This window comes from Takifugu rubripes, chromosome 1, assembly GCF_901000725.2.
Source record: "Takifugu rubripes chromosome 1, fTakRub1.2, whole genome shotgun sequence".
Classification (NCBI taxonomy): domain Eukaryota; kingdom Metazoa; phylum Chordata; class Actinopteri; order Tetraodontiformes; family Tetraodontidae; genus Takifugu; species Takifugu rubripes.
The window spans coordinates 20,310,111-20,328,301 of NC_042285.1; the positions used below are offsets into that span (position 1 = coordinate 20,310,111).

At 43.6% G+C, this 18,191-nt stretch overlaps 1 protein-coding gene across 9 annotated transcripts in view; it reads right to left on the reverse strand.

Moving 5' to 3' along the window:
• Positions 1-18,176, reverse strand: part of LOC101071642 (plakophilin-4) — a 45,181-nt gene extending 27,005 nt beyond the window's left edge. Inside the window, exons 1-3 of one of the 9 annotated variants that reach the window (XM_029833173.1) lie at positions 18,039-18,172; positions 9,021-9,150; positions 5,904-6,037 (exon numbers count right to left, since the gene is read on the reverse strand). In XM_029833173.1, coding sequence (XP_029689033.1) covers positions 5,904-6,032 — 129 coding nt within the window. In that variant the 5' untranslated portion in view covers positions 6,033-6,037; positions 9,021-9,150; positions 18,039-18,172. Of the gene's footprint in view, positions 1-4,887; positions 5,872-5,903; positions 6,038-7,809; positions 8,045-9,020; positions 9,151-11,031; positions 11,178-18,038 lie in introns of those variants that run through there. The other 8 variants (XM_029833166.1, XM_029833157.1, XM_029833161.1 and 5 more) reach the window with 8 other exon arrangements.
• Between the last annotated feature and the right edge of the window lie 15 nt (positions 18,177-18,191).

The following is an 18,191-nucleotide window of genomic DNA, read 5'->3' on the forward strand; positions in this document are numbered from 1 at the left end:
CAACAGCAGGACAGAAAACCCAGCCGGAGGCGGGAGCTGTGAGAACAGGCCTTAAAACAGGCTGTGTGACCAGACCTGAAGGTGCAGTTATTCAGAAAAACACTGCCAAAATGTCACCTTTTGACAAAGGCACTGGGGTTTGCAGCATCATGTCAAAGGAGCTGAATTATAATGTCTACAGACATCAGAAAGGCTTTAAATATGTCAGTGAAATGGCTTGTTAAGGTAAGAGATAGTATCTTGTGTCAGGACCGTGGGCACAACATTTATTAATGGACTTAAGATACATTAATTGCTGCATTTTCAACCCTGACAGCAATGCACTCAGGGTTAACTTTAAAAAAGTCTTGAGATTTACTGATGTGACAAATACAGAATTTACAGAAAGTGACCTAAAATGAGCAGTAATAAAAGAATGATATAAGAATTATTAGTGTGTCTGCCAAATGTAACATAATGCGTATGAGTCGCGTGTGTTATTTAGAGCCTGGATGAGGCAAAAGTGTTCAGTGTTGCTCATAAACTTTGGCCATTCATGGTCCTGCTGCTGAAAACCAACCAGTGATTTCCCAGCTTCTTCCCGCTGCCAAAACTTTCCTCAAGCTGAGAGAAATGTAATCTGAGCAGTACAAGAACCATTGCGATACGTGTTTTTAGTGTAATGTCAAAGGATACAGAACAGTGCCAGACATTTCATTTCATTTGGAATTATAGAGATGATTATAGGGATTATTAGGGAAACAGTTTCAAAACTGTTCTTTTAGCAAATGGAAAGGTCCCAGCACCTCCATGAGCCTGAATTTACTAAGTTTACTTTTAAATGCACCTTCATGGAGATGACATGCTTTACAACCATAAAATATGCACATTACCAACATGAACTGTCATGGAATGTGCATTAAAAAACAAGCCAAGGGTGTAAATGCCTTGAACATGATGTTCGGATTCTGTTTGGAGAAAATTATTTCATTAATTAAACCTAAATATTAGTATATGTTGTCCTGAGATGATACTTCTGTTAATGTTCTTTATTTGCTTTTGTCCCAAAAAGTTAATCTTGACATTTAAGAATCAATTCTTTTTCATTCACAAGAGTGAAAACCATAGATTCCACCAGCATGTCCTCATTCAGAACAAAGCGGCAATGCAATCATGCAGCTACCGCAATTGAGATTAGTGCAACTCTTCTTTTACAGATCAATAGAATTGCATGAGGCAAAAAGAACATTGCTACAGGCGCAAAAAGAGGGCAATGAGCTATAGAGAGAGCGCGGGCATGAACAGGGGCTGACTGGGTTCACATGGCCATTGTTCTTTATTTCAAAATGGGTAATTTCGAGAAACCCATCTCTGAGCTATTTTGGAACAATATGGAATGAAACCAACCTCGCTGGTCATTTACCCAATCAAACACCTACACTTCCTCAGCCTCAGCGTGCAAAGACTATTCCAAGGTCAGCCCAGCAGCGTGCTTCCACCTCTGTGTACCGCTCCTGCTCCCTGGTGACCACATGCAGAGTGTGGGTTGTTTAGCGATGCCGACGATGGCAGAGCTAATGATCGGGATGATCAAGACAGTGATGCTGATGAGTATTAGCAGCCTAGATCTGGGATGAGCTCCTGGGACTGGGTTCAAAATGATGTGCAGTGGCGTGCCAGAAACGCAGCATTCCGTTACCATCTGACACAGAGAGCAGACCCTCCCTGCTTCAGTCTGCCATCTTTTTTGTGTTTCTCTGCAGGGAAAAAGCATCCTGCCACTGTGCTTTAGAGTTTAGGGAACCACAGACAGCCTCCCTGACTCTGCCTCCCTCCATCATGTTCACACTCGACACTCTCACTTCTGTCTTCTCCTCTCAATTCAGTCAGCACCTTCTGCGTCTGAGCATTTCCTCTCGCCTCTGCACTCTCCTTCACCTGTATCCGCATTTCAAAACAGCTCATGCTTGACCGCTCGTGCTTTCCTCGTGCCCGCCGAGTAAATGTTCACAACCGCGCTTCCATCTCATGACTCTAATTAAGGCCTCTGGATTTGTCTTTTGCTGCATCATTGTGGCAGAACAGCGAAAGAAAGGCAGATAAGCCCCCGAGGAGGGAAGAAGCTCAATAGTCGATTTTAATCAGAGTCACAATTTCACCTATGGAGGTGGAAGAGACACCACTACCTGCAGGGAGAGGATCCAGGCCTTTCACCAAGCGTGTAAGATTTAACTACAGCATTACCACATAAATACTAAAATAAAGCTTTGCCCCTTCATTGTTACGTCCTTAAGCCAGGTCTCTTGCACAAAGATGACATTGGCCTCATCAAAATGTGAAGAAACCTTGCATCAGTATATCCAGTGGCTAATATTTCAGCCAGCTCATCAAGTCTTTAATAGGGGGCTGAGTAGGAGCTCTCAAAGCAAGGTCAGCTCATGGGCTTTGCAAAGAAGTCTGGAGTCTGTATGTATCGTGCCTGATTTGGCTGAAAATTGGGTCACAGAGTGTAACCAGTTTGCCATGGAGAGCAAGGAGGCAGGCGGATTTTTATGAGTAATGGACACCATAAAATGGGAAATTCCACTGTGGTGCTTACCAAGACGCAGTGCACTCAAACATCATAGTGTGGTGTGTCTGAGAGGTCCTTGACTGCCAAACCTGTGGTAACTGCAGCACAAGCATGTCCAGGCAGAGCTAATAACAGAATCAGAGCACAGCATCATAGCCAAGGTGGAACACGAGCATAGCAAAACTATGTTTCCAAGAATAAGAAACAGGAAGGAATATCATTCAGTCCTCAAGGGCAGTATCGGAGGAGGACACACTGGCTTAAACGGCTAACCAACATGAAGCAACTTTTAAAGATGCAGTTGGATGCATTTCCTTTTGGAAATGTGCAGTGTTTCTATGTACATAGACAACTATTTACTGGCTTACTTCCCACATCCAGTATGTGTTGTTGGGAGAGCACAATCTCTGCATTTGCTGGATTACAACCAACTAGACCTGGACCACTACTACATAAAAAGAATAGTTAAGTTGATCTTGGTGAGAGTGAAATCAAAGTTGACACACCTACATATACGGCTTCTCCACTGATGCAGCTTCTATTCTTCTGTGGGGAGGACTTAAGTAGCAGGGATGAGGGCATATTGGCGAATGAAGTGCTCTTTAAAGACCTGACCTTACATTTGATGTCCTGTATGTGGGTGCTAAAGGCTCCCTCAGGCCCCTGTGTACTCGCTTTACATTCACATTTGTCTTGTTCTCGAACGACTCCTCAGAAGCTACTTTAGCGCTGAATGCAGATACAAGGCTACACAATCTCTGCGTGCAATTTAGAAATGTCAGACTTATGTGACACATCTATGCAATAAAGTATTCCTGAAAACCGTTTGATAGCAAGGCTGCCATAGCTGCCACGTGCAGAATCCTTATCTGTGGTCTATAATTCCTTCCAGGTGCCACATGAATTTATGGGGTTTTTCCAAATGTAGCAGAGAGGATGGCGTGGGAGTTGGGTCTTAGATGGGCCGCCTAATCAGGAAATGGATTATTACTCACTATGTGTGAACATGCACACTGTCTTAATTTGCAGTCAGTTTTTTATTTCCTGAACTTCTGATTGCAGGTAAAAGCCACATGATTGGATGTAGTTATTAACACACTTCAATCTCAGTGTTCACATCACCGAACACTCATTTGGAAAGCCGTTACACAAAGGCTGAAGCGGAAATCACATTAATTGCAGCAGAATCAAAAGTGGGCAGTTTTATTTCTGTTTGTCTCTTGCACGATCTTTACAACATCTAACCGTTTAAGTACCGCTTTAAAGATAGACCGTGCTTTCTTTTATTCTTGGCAATTAAAGTGATGAAATCATTTGAAGAAATACTGATTTGACTGCTTTGTCCCATCACCATTCCTTTCCCCACCTTCCACTTTTAATCAGACAAATCCACATGAAACGGCTGTCCAGGAAAATACGTTTCCTGTGTATGGCGATACGCGGGCTGCCACATTTCGTGCTGTCACTCACAGTTGTCACGAGTCTGAGGCAGCTTCTGACATTCACTGAAGCAGCAGCTGACATCCACGTCAGATTCTATTAAGTCAATTATGCTTTCAATTAAGCATCACCTTGAAAAGACACAGAGCTCATTGTTTTATGACTCTTCACCACTTTACATCATAACCTGACAGAAGGCTTCAAATTAATGTTCCAATCACAGACTGCAAGTACGATCTATAAATAAAATACAGAAAGACCTTTGGAATTACGAAATTAAAAAAGAAGAATAGAGGGAAAGGGCATGAAGAAACACAGCGTATAACTGAAAAAAAAAGATTTAGATGAGAGCGGCACCCTCCCACTGCTGTGATTATACTTAAGATGAAACAGATAAATAAGATAACCCTTGTAGCGACCCCTGCGGTTAAATTCCATTTTAATACTGTGATGTATATAGATTATTTTTTTTTTTAAAGTAATAATAGAGACATGTGAGATTTTACCCAGTTTGGCTTTTAAAACTTAAATAGATTCCATATAGACCACCAAGGATGCGACATCCAGATGTTGGCACATTGCGTTGAGATGCAACAAGCAAAGACAAGACTCGGCACAATGGAGGCAAATCCAGCAATAATAACATGAACAATAACAGCAAAAAGACAAGGGCTTGCTTTTTAATCCCAAGGGTAGAGCAAAAGGAAAACACATTAATAAACAACTGAACGCACATGAACTTGAATCATTGTTGATCTGTCCTTGTTTAAGCATTTGTGCAAAGCCCCTGTGGCCATAAAGCCAGCAGAGGCAGTTACAAAGTTCAGGGAAAAAAAGGCTGAGAGACACAAGGAGTGTCGCAAATGAAACAGTAGAGAAAGCCAGTAAGCACTTACCATATACCCCGTCAGCGTCAGCCCCAGCCTTGACCGCAACCACGGCTACGCTGTCGGCGTGTTTACATCGAGAGTGAGATCCCTCGAAGGTTTGCTTCTCAACAATCGCAGGAAATCCTCCCGCGACAACCACACAATCCCAGCCTTGAACTTCCTTCCACCTTTTACTCTCCCTCGCCCCGAGTTAAACGCAGAGCGGAGCGGTCATTCACAGACTCCACTTTTTAAGCAGGGGAAAAAGTGGCATGACTCCAACCGGGCTGCCTGAAAACAGCAGCGCACACGGGCTGCTCGCTCTTCCTGCGCCTGCACGGATATCTGCTCGGAGCAGATGAGCTGCTGAGAAACACTCCGGGGAAGGAAGTGACATCGGCAGGTACTCCCTCCTACCTTCCCTCCTTCCTTGCACAAACAATGACCAGTCTCCTGCACTAAGCCCAAACGGATCCACAAGTGATTCTACTTCCCAGAAAACACATGTATTCACTGTCCAACTGTTCCCTGCCACATAAGAACGAACCTTTGATATTCCCCGGAGATATGGAAAACGAAAGCAGAGAAGACTGTACGATCGGCTGTGTGTGTGTGTGTGTGTGTGTGTGTGTGTACGCATGTAAGTCAAACAGAAGGGTGTGTTGATGGATGAATCACAGAAGCAGCCATTGATGGAGTGAGTCAGAGGGCAAGCCCATCCACAGGCCAACAAACCCTGCTACATGTGTTCTTCCTGGTTGTCCAAGATGTCCCATAAAAAAGAGAGTCATTCTGACCTCAGCCCTTCTACAAACATGCACTATTAAGAACAGTTTCCTGGTTTGTTCAGTGTGTGCCGTATTGCAGCACAAGTGGGAAAAAATGACCATAAAATTGGAGTGTTTTTGGAATACTTGTTACAAGAGAAGTAGATAAGTGTGTAAATTGTAAGTCAACTGTGAATAATTAATATTCCATTTTTTACAGAATTTATGCAGGGATAGCAAGATAACAGATGGGTCCTGTGGATCTGAAAATGCTACCTGTTCTTTGACGGAAGCCAGGATGTTGTTCGCCGTGTTCTCAGCCTCCATTTTGCGGCCTGTGGAACCGTCACGGATGGTCAACAGAAGCCCCTCCTCCGTCACTGGGCTCTGCTCAGGAGCTGGCATTCCTCCTGTTTGGACACACACCATAATCACCATCATTCCTCCAGGGAAAAACAGTCCCTTCCTCACTCCTGAAAGAGTGATGAGCGGTGAGTATCGAAATTCACATGCCGCCATCACCAGCAAAACACACTCCCACGGGCAATATGGCCAAGTAGAACACGACCATCAGTGTTTGATGGTTGTGACAGTGCAACTCGCTGCCATATGGAGTTGAGACGATTTGAATGATGTTTAATTGATGAATTCAGATGGACATAAAACTGCAGTTACAGGAATTTAATGCATTTGCATAGGTGAGAAATCCTGAACGATTTCCTCAGAGCAGCCCTGAACTTTGAGAGAGACAAACGGATTCTGGTCTCTGTTGTCGTCTCTGGCTTCCCACTGGGAATTCAATCATAAAGTTAATCTAAAAAAATAATCACATCTTCATTAGATCTGTTGGAAGCAGAAGTGTCAGGAGAGTGCTGCTGAGGGCGGATACATATTTCCTGGAAACAGCAGTCTTCGTCTTTATACCACCTCTGAGACAAAAAGCCACACTAAATTTGGATAGTAGTAAAACAAATATACCAGCGGTTTCCACACAGAACATTTTACCTCTTCAGGCTGGAGGTAGTCAAGGCGACCCGAGATGTAGTTATTGTGAGAAATTCCTACAGGCGCAGGAATATTAACAGCAACACCATTAAAGAACCATATGCTAATTCAGAGCATAGCCCGGCCTCCAGCAGCTGAATACGCCCTCCATTTAAGCATCTATTATTGTATTCTTAATCCACAATGGCAGCCTGGGGTGGCTGCAGGGACTGATAGACAGTCCCTTTACGGAGCCAGTCAATATTACAGAGACAGACATCATTTAAAAGGCTTTTGGGGTCATGCACCGTCCCGTGACGTGACTTGAATCCATCGACGCGCACGCACACAAGCACAGACCCTTTGGGAAAGGTTTAGCTCAGGCTGACAGTCAGTTTGTGTGAGATGGTGAGTGTTTACAGTGAGGATGGCAAAAAGGTTCGGGCCAGAGATGGGGCGGCAAAGGAGGACAACTTGGGAGGTCCCTGGAATGTGACTGAGGCATTCTGGGAGAACGTCATCAAGGTTGTATGAGCAATTCAAGGAGTCAGAGATGAACCCAGCCAAGCCTAGTCATAAATGACAAATAAGGTTTTAGCTCTTCCAAGTATCTCAGCCATACAGGACAGCCCATTAGATCCCTTTGTCGGTCCCGCAAATTCCTTTGCTCATTCATAGAGCTGCAGAATGTTATCCTGAATCACAAAAACTGAATCAAGGATACAGGCCTTGATTTCCAGGAAAGACACACAGCAGGAAATGGGTAGGCTTTTTTGAATTTGTCAGAGCTCCTCCTACCTGACTGCTGCAAAAACAGCGAGGAGAACAAGGTCGGGGGGAATATAGAAACTCAGCCCTGTCTTCACTCTTTCTTGTTGTATTCTGACAGAAGGACAGACACTTGGACGGTGCACAGGTTCAGAAGTCAGGCACTGTCATACTAATTTATTTAAATCACATAAATATGAGCATCCTTAAACAAAATATTCCAATCATCAAAAAAGTTAGCATTCCATAGCTGTGTGAAAGTTAAGGGATTTCAGCAGGAATAAGCACTATTTATAAATTATTCACCAGCCATAAGTACTTCTGAGCAGCTGAAATTTGAATTTAGAAAACTGAACCATAAATGAAACATTTAAACGCCCTTTCTAAAGCACCTGGAGTGAAGGACAAGGTCTTGTGTTCCTGAACCTACCTCTGAAATTCCCCATTCTATTTGCTCCGCTTCTCTTGCACTCTCACCGGCTTTGTGTGAGGAATGAAGAAGGAATGAAGAAGACTGCGGCGCAGCTGCCAAACTACCACAGCTCTGCAGTCACATGGCTGACTGGTTCTTCAACATTTCTCATCTTGTTTCTCTCCAAATGCAAAAAAAGAGACATAACCTTGCTGAGCGGCCTGGCGGGCGACAGATTAGCTGTTTCCCAGCTCTCTGGCAGCTTCAAGACCAGGCGTGAGTCTGAGAAGTAGGTAAGGGGACGAGTCGGGTCGGTGCACACTCAAAGGCCGTCATTAAGTTAATACCTAACATAAAGAGTAGTTCACTCAAAGATGACGTCATCCTGGGGCCAACAAGCATGTAATTATCATTATTATGGTTATTTTCAGTGCCTAAAGAGTGAATAAACACTCTATGTATGACCCTGTGGTAAAACAACAGTCAGAATATAAATCAAATAATTTCTCTGAGCTCAAACAGCATCTTCTTTTTTAACTTTTGAAACCAAGCCAGGGCTCCCCTTTAAGTATCGTAATCCTGTTTTGAAGCCTGCCAAGAAAAGTCTTAGTCTGACTCCACCCTGACTTGTGGAGTCATGTGACCTGATCGGCTGACCTCAGCCTTTCCTCAGAGCTCCTTACACAAGCCCATTAAAGCTCGCGAGCGCAGCCGACGGTCTGTTCCCGTCACAACCCACCAGACAGAATCCAACCTTTCAGAGGCACAAACAGACCCACCGTCCCGCATTCAGATGCTGATTTTGCACATCAAATTCGTTTGTGGACGAGATTTCGTCCACGCAGCGATTATTCTGAAAGGCACCTGTGTCAGCCTTCCCCAGGCGCCGCTGCACACAAATGTAATATCAGCTGTCACACAGGCTGCATTTACCGGCAGGAAACCGGAGTGAGGCTGAAAAGCAGCTATTGTACATCCAGTGTTTACAGATGTGAGCCATAACTACATTTCTATTACCGAACCATTTTGCAGAATAGCAAATATAAGTGTGACTTTTCCCTCTGCAACTGTAGGAAATCTTCTTTTTCGATGAAAAGAACCTGGATTTTTGTCTGCATGGAAATATTTTTTAAACATCTTCTTGGTTTTAACATTTGAGCAACCACCATCCTGGAGAAGTCTAACAGTGGCTTTAGTAGGTGACTGGCATTCATTTATTTCAGTATTACCTGGAGAATAGATCAAGCTCCCCCCCGAGCACCCGCAGCACTGGTTTAAGTCAAAGATTAAGCGTCTGCCAATCGGTGGCGAGGAGATTTGCCTACAGGAGGGCGAGCAGCACCGGGTCACAGACGATTACTGCAGACAAATAGAGATGAGCTCAGAACCAAACCCACATTATCCGAGCAAATGTCAAAGTAATAATTGGAGCGTACAATGGGGAGCATTAGTCTGTAAATCTTCTTTTATTAAGGTTAATAATTAGAAGTGAAGTATCAGCTAATTCACCTTATGTGCAGCGACCCTGAGATGAAGTTTCTAAAGTGTGATCTCTAACTATGAGTCTGCAGAAACCGTCTGCATCGGCGACCAACACACACGTTAAATCACGCATTCAAAGAACCTTAATGGTGATGCTTTCCTATCTACATATCGACATCTTTTGGAGGGAAAAAGTAATAACCACAGTCTGATACTGTAATGTCACTCAGGCTTTGTCAGTCTTTGAAATGAGATTTTTTTTTTACTCACTGAGAGCCTGGGGCAAAGCTGGACCTTCAGGAGGACTTAACACCTGTGGTCATATCATATTCTACTTATATTTGGAGCCATTTCCCAAAGGAAGGAAGCAAAATAGTTTAAACTTTCAGGATTTAATGGAAGTGGAGTTATTGTCACCCTCGCTTAGCTGCCTATCTGATGTGACATCATAAAGATGTGAGGATAGAATGGACTCATTTGTTTTAAACGTTTATATAAAGCAGCGTCGACTGGAGAGGAACTGTATTTTACACCAGGAAGCAAAAGATAACAAGAGACAGGGTGTCTCAGTGTGTGAACTACTAACAAACATGCCTACTGTTTGCAGGCTTGTAATAAATTTTGAGTGCACTGGCTGTTCACATGCATTCGTCATTAATTCCTGTTATATTTCCACGTCTACTGATACGTGGATATATATATGTGTGTGTGTGTGTGGTGGTGGTGTGTGTGTGTGTGGGGGGGGGGGGGGGTTAGGGTTAGTGGTTCCCACCACTATAAAATGCTTACTGCCTGTTCAATAACTGAAATAATTTAACACAAAGGCACTTTAAGATGACAAACCATCAACCTCCAGCAGCCCCAAGTGGCTGGATGACACAGTAAAGTGACGTTAAGGCTCCATATAACATAGACCACCTGGGATATGTTCAGGAAATACAATGAAATCACAGACGATGCAGTGATAAAAGCCATACTGTGCAGAGTCGATTGCACTAAATGAAAAGTGGGCAGCCACGAGGAACGGAAGATTGTTGGACGCTTTCATCCACGCTAAACAGCTAACTAGATATTGGGTAGTTTCACCTGATTTCAGAGTTGTTTCCTAAAGTCACCCGGTGTGTGCCTAATTAAAAACCAAATGCTCTCAGGTCCCTGCAGTAGATGGTCACTTATAATTCATCTACCGTGACCTTGCTGCTTTAATAGGCTGTGAAATCTTAATGGGGAAAAACAAGTGGAATTATCAATATCTCAAAAGCTGCAGAAATGTCCGGGAAGACAAACCAACTGCCTCCTTTTGGGGACAAATCAGTTAGATCTATTTGAATATAAACAATAAAATATCTTATCTTTGCCCTAAATTTCCTGCACCTTTCTGCTTTTAACAGTAGGCCAGTGACTCACCTGCACACATGGTTCAGAAGTACCGCTCAGCCAAACTTCTCAAATGTCATTTGAGAGTGTTTATGCCACAGCCTAGCATTGTTGCATTACCATTAGCACCAGGTGCTATATTGCCATACACGCAGATGATAATCTTAGTCAGCAGCAGTAAAATAATAAAAAGAAGTAGGAGTTTTGTTTTTTGAATCAGTTTAACTACTGCAAACATTCCCGTACTGTCACACCTAACAGCAAAGGAATGTTTCCACGTTACAGCAGAAACACTAACATGCATACCCACACTCACTCCAACAATCATTACCCTGGCTAAACCACCAAGGATGATGAAGTATTCTTTAAACAGACACATACCTGCCTTTCTGTTGACGGAAAGCTAAGCAGGACCGGGAGAACGGCTCGTTGTGAAGACCTGACTGAGATCATCTCCTCCACTCTCCCAGAGAAGTAGAGGAGAAGTCATTCAGAAAACAGTACCCAGGCCTACTTTGAACCCCTACGCTGGCCAGTGTTGCAATAATCCAAGGCTTATCAGTGCGTGTGTATCTACTGGGAAGGACTCGTGTGGGAGTAAAGGCAGGAAACACAGTCATTTTGATGTGAATGCTGTCTAGTCTCGACTCGTGCTCCAGGGCCTCCCTGCATCACCTGTTTAGCCCCCTGCTAAACATGCTAACATCAAAATATGGCGCTCTTCAACTTTAACGTTGAGACAGCAGATGTGCATAGCGACAAGATCATTGATCCATATGTGGCTGGTATTTGGGATGAATATCAGTGTGAATCTTTGTGTTCTTTAAACCTTCCAAACATTATTAAGATAAATTGTTAATCCTCCTTTTAAGTGCACTGAGCTGAAGGGTTAAGAAAGTTGTTGATCTCAGTGGATTCATAGCGACAAACAACTAAAACCTTTAGAGTCCTAGAGAAGGTCTGCAGTGTGACGACATTTGTCGTGCTTGTAAATGTTACACTAAATGCCTCAGATTAAAGATGGATTGACTTCCTTTCGTTTGAACACTTCCAAAAGATCTGACATCCTTTTATTTAATACGGAAAACCACCATGACAATCATTGTATCGTTTTAATATTTTCAAAGTTATTTTCTGAATTTCTTTGAGCCCAAAGCCAAACTGTCCTCTTAAGTGCCGAAGCGTGCCTCCTCCTATTTTGTCTAAGGCCCGTTGGATCTGCGCAGCGCGGAAACATGCACAGACCCAGAGCTGAACTTTATCACGCCAGACATGTTTACTCAGAGAGGACACGTGGAAGAAGACAACGTGTTTTCAGAGCGCAGCAGCACAAACAAGACCAGCGTCACATGAGCCGCTTCCTTCAGCGATCCTTCGCACTTCTCATCCCGTTCCAACAACAACCCGACACAGTCGGCTCAGGGAGGTCACTCAGATCCGATCGGCCATTCCCGACGTCTGACTTGTGCTGATCTTCATCACATCCAGACAATCTAATTCTGAGTTCCAGACTGGCAGAGATGATTATTTCACAGATTAATACATTCAACCCATATTCTGACTTTAATCTTCAATGTGCACAAAAGTGAAATGCAAAAATAACAACTCTTAAGTAAAGAAGGGATTATAGCATAAGGATTAGGGCCTGTGCAACTCTGGAAGGGTCGCCTGAACTCCTTCCCTCTGCAACGGAGCAAAGCATCAAACTTTATGGGGCTCATGTCAATTGACAAAGCTGGAATAAATAATGACCCTTTTTTCTTTGATGCTGAGCTCCATGGACACACAACTTGAACACATTAAATCTGAGCTGTGTGCAAATGTTCCCTCACTCCCAAGCACATCAGAAGGTCATCAAACGCTCATGTTTGAATTTCACGCAGGATTCTGGGAGGCAGCTTCGACAAATACTGACATCAAACGGAAACTATGAGATGGAATGTTAGCAATTGCAGTTAAAGGGCCTGAAAAACAAAAATGATGGGCTGTGAGAGCAGCCGATCTTAGCGATCTTTCTACAACAACACTACAATTGTTTAAAATGATCCCTTTAACAAGTGTTCACACTCTGTTCTGACATGGTAATTATTACTTCATGTGTCATTATCAACTGGAAATAAATATAGTATCATATCAGAAATGCTGCATAATGAGCTCTTCCACCATCCGTGCAAATACAAAGGCTATAAAAAACAATAATGTCACTGATTACGGCTGTCGGAACGACACCAGTCAGCCAAAATCTCATTTCAAGTAACAGAGACGGCCATGTGCGACAGGTGAGGAGATGAGCCTCATGGTTTTCAGAATTTTTATGACCTCACATTATGCAGCACCAATCAAATGAGATAGAAATGATTTTACGGTGGGTTTCTACGCTGCTAATTGTAATAGCTTTCCTCCACCTGGACAAGATAATTGTTTTTATTTTATTTCAAAAACAGCCATTTATTTAATTTGAGCTGAACAGCTCGGGGCTTTACGTCTGTACAAACTCACGCTACAGTAGCCCTCAGGCTGCTAGCGTCACTAAAATATTCGCCGAATGGAGGAAGATGCAGTCAAAGCTCAAAATGCTGCGGCTGAAAATTGATTTCTGCAGCAACACTGACTGACTTCTGAAATGAAAGTTAAAATATTGAGCCCCATGAAACCATTGTGAAAGCAAAAGCCTTTCACAAGTCAATTTTTCATTCTGGCTGGCGACGTCAACACGCCGCTCCATTTTTATCTGCGATATTTTCCATCGTCATGAGTTTCGTCCACAAATGTCAACAAAATAAGCTACAGATCTGCTGAAGCGGCACATTTTCAATAACTTTACACAGCCATGGTCGGAGTTTGCACTTTATCTATTCAAAACACATTTTTCAAAGCAATTTTCAAGTATCACCTCAACAAAAGCGTTGAAACAAGCACAGCATTTCCTCGAAAAGTTGTTATGAAAGGCCGTCTTGGTCACAAAGACGTATGTGAGCAGATAAGCATGACGCTCCAATGATGGAGGAAAGGACAGCTTAATATCAGTCCAACAACTTTTCACTAAAGAAGGTGCTACTATATCTGCCTACACTTTCTAAAAAGTGGCGTTAATTCCCAGACCTGCGCTGCGAAACAGCCTCGTCACTAAAACCAGCAGCCGTCCAACTGTGAAGCAGACAGATGGAGGGAGCGTAGACACTTAAGTAAATGTCAAACCAATCAACCGGCATTTCCAGCAACCTTTGGTCTGCTCGTTTTAGGCGAAACCTTTTAGCGTGGACGACTGTGAGAGTCTCTGCTGTACTTTTGCCGGGACTTTTACAAACTAACAGACGGTGAGAGACTCCGACTGAAAGTCACAGAGCCTGGGGGAGTCCGGGGAGATGGATCCATGACACACAATCCATCAAAGACTGAATTGAACAAATAAATCAAACCCTACAAGTTGGTTAAATAAACTCCCTCTTAGTTGGTCTCTAATGATTTATGGTGGATGCGCGTGCCGTTGTTGTGCTTCTGCAGAGTTATAGCCAAAGGTGGGGACGCTCGCGTGAGTGGGTGGCATCGAGTTCATCGCTTCACTCGGAGGCGCTTTAGATCGTTTCCTGCTTGCGCCACGATGCGTCAGGGTGGTTTTTCAACATTCCCAGGCTTATTTGGGCTACAACAGGAAATCACACGCGAGCACCTGCGAACAACAGCATTCGGCCAAAAAAGCACGAGGGCTTGGCATCATTCATGGTCACTGGTGCATGCACAGGAGAGTGTGCTCGGGCTGCCAGAAGAACTGTGTTTTTCCTGAGAAAAACCCCAGCCCATTTGCAGGATGGATGACTTTTCGGTAGAACTATAGAACCAAAGAGAAAATTCAACGCTTAAGATTATAAAACAACAGGAAATGGAAGTTTTAGGTGCATGTGATTAGAACAATTTATATTCAAGAGGGAGGAAGCCTTCAATAGCAACATCTCATGGTTCATAATACACGCCATTTTTGTCTCTCGACAATCAATTATTAGTGTTATGCCATGGCAAATCTTACCGAAGGAAGAAAAAAAATTATAGTTTTTTTAGTTATAGCGAACATATACCCTCTACCCCTTAAAGTGTTTAAAATGCCATTTCAAATGTCATCTGTTTGAACTGTATTTGTTCATTTCCCATGTCAAGAGCTTCCTTTTCTCAGCAATCTCTTAAGCAGACTGACATTTACGAAGCGCTGCACTTGTTTCTAATGGAAGGACTTGATGTAAATGAACCACTTGTGTTATTCGACTGCAGGCTGGGAACAGGCTGCAACACTTACTGTCATGTAACCTGACATTGAGGAGATGCCGTCACCTTGTGACTAAATTGAGCTTCTGAGTGCACTCGCATACCACACTGATACCTGACCCAAACAGCCCCATTTGAGTTGTTTTTTTTGTTGTTGTTTTTTTAAAATCCTCATTAACAGAAGGGAACAATGAGACCTTCAGGTTGTGTTTGTAGATTATACAATGAGACAATTACAGGATTAGTCGAACCAAATACCGAAAAGCACACAAAATTAGCTATTAGGAATAATTACATATGGTTACCATAGAAATGCACAAAAACCATGGCATAAAGTCTATACTAGGTAATCTCTGGACAGGAATTCAACCAAAAATGTGAAAAAAATATTTGGTTTTTGTCTATATGAGATGGTGTTGTACATCATCACGCTACAGGCACGTCCTCCCTCTCCAATGGGACCAATCGTTCCTAATGAATGGCTGTTGAGGTACCTCTGATGCGCCAGCTCATCAGCGCTGATCTGTTGTAAACCCCTGAGCTGGGTGGTTCAAGTCTGGTTCCAGTTCAGGCCAATTCCCCCAGAGAGCTCCTGCTGGGAATGTCTGAGCAGCGCATGTGCGCAAACACGTGTTTTGTGTGACAACCGTGTTCTTGAGGGAGCGATTTGCCATGTCTTGTACTACACTGGGATGGACCCCTGTAACTCCACTTTCTACCACCAGTAAAGACCGATTTTGCCTGAGGTGATCATAGGAGCAGCCTTTTGAAATATTCAACAAGGTATTATGTGCCACGTTGAAGTAATTCAGCGTGTCAGATGGGCTCAGATAGGATTGGGCGCCGGCAGAGAGCCTGTAGGAAGACTCTGGTAGTGAGGCCACATGTGGAGCAAATCACGGTGGAAAAAGTTCTGTCCCTTCGGCGCTGCTGTACGTGCACTCTGACGAGGGGGCGTCTCTCAGACTCAGCACGTCAGGGTTATTTTACCAGACAAAAATCCATTGTGCACCTAATCTCCAAAAGCGCTGACGTGCTTTGTGTTCTGCATTATCTTTAGCTGTCATGCTTCAAACCGAAGCGTGAAAACTGGGGCCGTTGTAGAAATTCATCTACATATGCAGCTGCACATGCACAAGGATTATCTCCAGACGGAACATGCTGTATGCCTGCAGTATGGATCTTTCATTAACTTTATTCCTATATAAATAATGAAAGCACATCTGTTGGGATGATCCAAACCGTTAGCTGAGGATCTGGACTATATTCTTTCCACTTGTATTCATATTTAATGCAGACTGTCATTGTTTGCATCAGAGTTAACCATAAATGCAGTTTTCTTCTATGGACAAATTCAATTACCTCATTAAAGATGCATTTGCTGGCTGGTAAGGGGGTAAACACAACAATCAAACTGACACTCCAGAAAAGCACTATTTTTAAGGGCACTTGACTGAGTAAATTGCGTAGAAGGGATGGTGACCTTCTCTTGACTGAGGAAAAGAAGTTGAAACTTCAGCACTTTGCACACATGCAAAGGCACAAGGAAAATTTTGTTTCCAAGGGGCAGAACCTGGAAATACTTTTCCCCTTTTTTTCAGGAGAGGCAGACGGCGTTTTGATCACCAAAGAAAAGAAGCTACTCTGTAGCATTGGGGCGAGAGCTCAGGCCTTGATGTGGAGCCAGAAATGGGGGGTAAAAGAAATACAAGGAGGAGAGGCCCACCAAAGGCTGCTCAACTGTTGTCAGTTCTGATTAAAAGGGATCCAGCATGACGAAGAGTGGGTCAAACGATCACACTAATGCACAAAGGGAGGTTTTAGAAAGCACATTTCTGTTTTTGTCTGTGGTGGCAAAAGGCTATATGATAGTAACGAAGACAAAAAGCTGGAATGAATTTGCATTAGAAGCAGCAAGACTGTTTACTGGCGCACAACAAGACAGTTAGAGAGCTGATAGGTGGATTCCACAGCAAACTACCCTCGGCGGCTGTTAGCTGTGCGACAGTGTGCGCATTATACGTTAATGTGAATCATGAGGGGAGTAATCTGGAGATGCCTCCTGAGTTTGCATGCATTTGTCTGTGTCTGCATGTTTGGGGGGGACATGCATTAGTGATGCAGGACAGTGAAACACCTGCTTCCCCGGTCATTGATTTTTCAGTGCCGCAGTCGTGGCCCCACCACACAAAGTTGCGCGACAAATGTCCTGTACAAGCAAGACCGCAGGGTCAGACAAATACAGAGGTGAAACCTGAAAATGGCTTTTGGCTGCATGTTAAAGGCTGATGCTGCAGTGTGCATCAAACCAGACCTACTTATTAAATCTAAGTAGGACAAGGCAGTGGACCTGTGCTAAGTTAAAGGGTGTAAATCTTGAATGAGTGACAAAGGATTTGAGGCATCCACTAATTGGTTTTTATAAATACTGCACGTAAATGGATTAAGCCAGATAGATTGACTCTTTCTTGTCAGCTTCCAAGGTGAGCCGACGTTTCTGTCAAAGGTATGTTATTGTAGCCTTGGGCAAGGCAGCCAGCTTAGCGTTTAAGAGACGCCCCTGCTTAAAATGCAAATAAGGGCAATTAAATATGGCGTAGTTTGGATGTAAAGTGTAAAGGGGGGAAGCTTATCTTTTAGGAGCAGGCGTTCTGGATCTCCGCCCCTTAGTGACCTCGCATTCCAAAGATTCCCATAGTCGGACCTAACCTCACCTGCCTTTTCCTTCAGCCCTTCAGCAGCGTGCTTTTCAGGGGTAGGGAAGGAGAAAAGTGCGATTCTGCACGCTGAAAACTAACGGTTTAACACTTTATCCGCGTCAGCCGACCAAGTTTTCATCCTGACGACACCACAAAGCAGAAAAGAGGTCCGCCCCATAGGTGAGCTTTTGCTGGCGATGAACCGACCACAAGAACCAGATTAGCTTCATGTGAGATTCTCCCCGGCTCTGAAAGACTTAACTTTGTCTTTCGCCAGGCATCCACAGCAAGAGCAAACAGCTTCTCTACCAAATAAATTCAGCACTTTGTGAGTTGAAGTTGCAGTTTTTGTCTCCCGCACAGATGATTTCATTCCTCCCCCCGGTTAACTGGAGAAGCGCAAATAAACCAAACTGGAATTTCAATAAATACCTTCAGAGGAGTGCTTTCGGAGTGGCCGGGCTGTGGTTCGGATCTACATCTGCGCATCTAAGTTTGTCGGTAAAGTCCAGCCGTTTAGTTCCATGCATGCAGACGAGTGAAAAGCGCCTCCATGAAGGCTGGAGTGGAAAAGAAGACAACTCC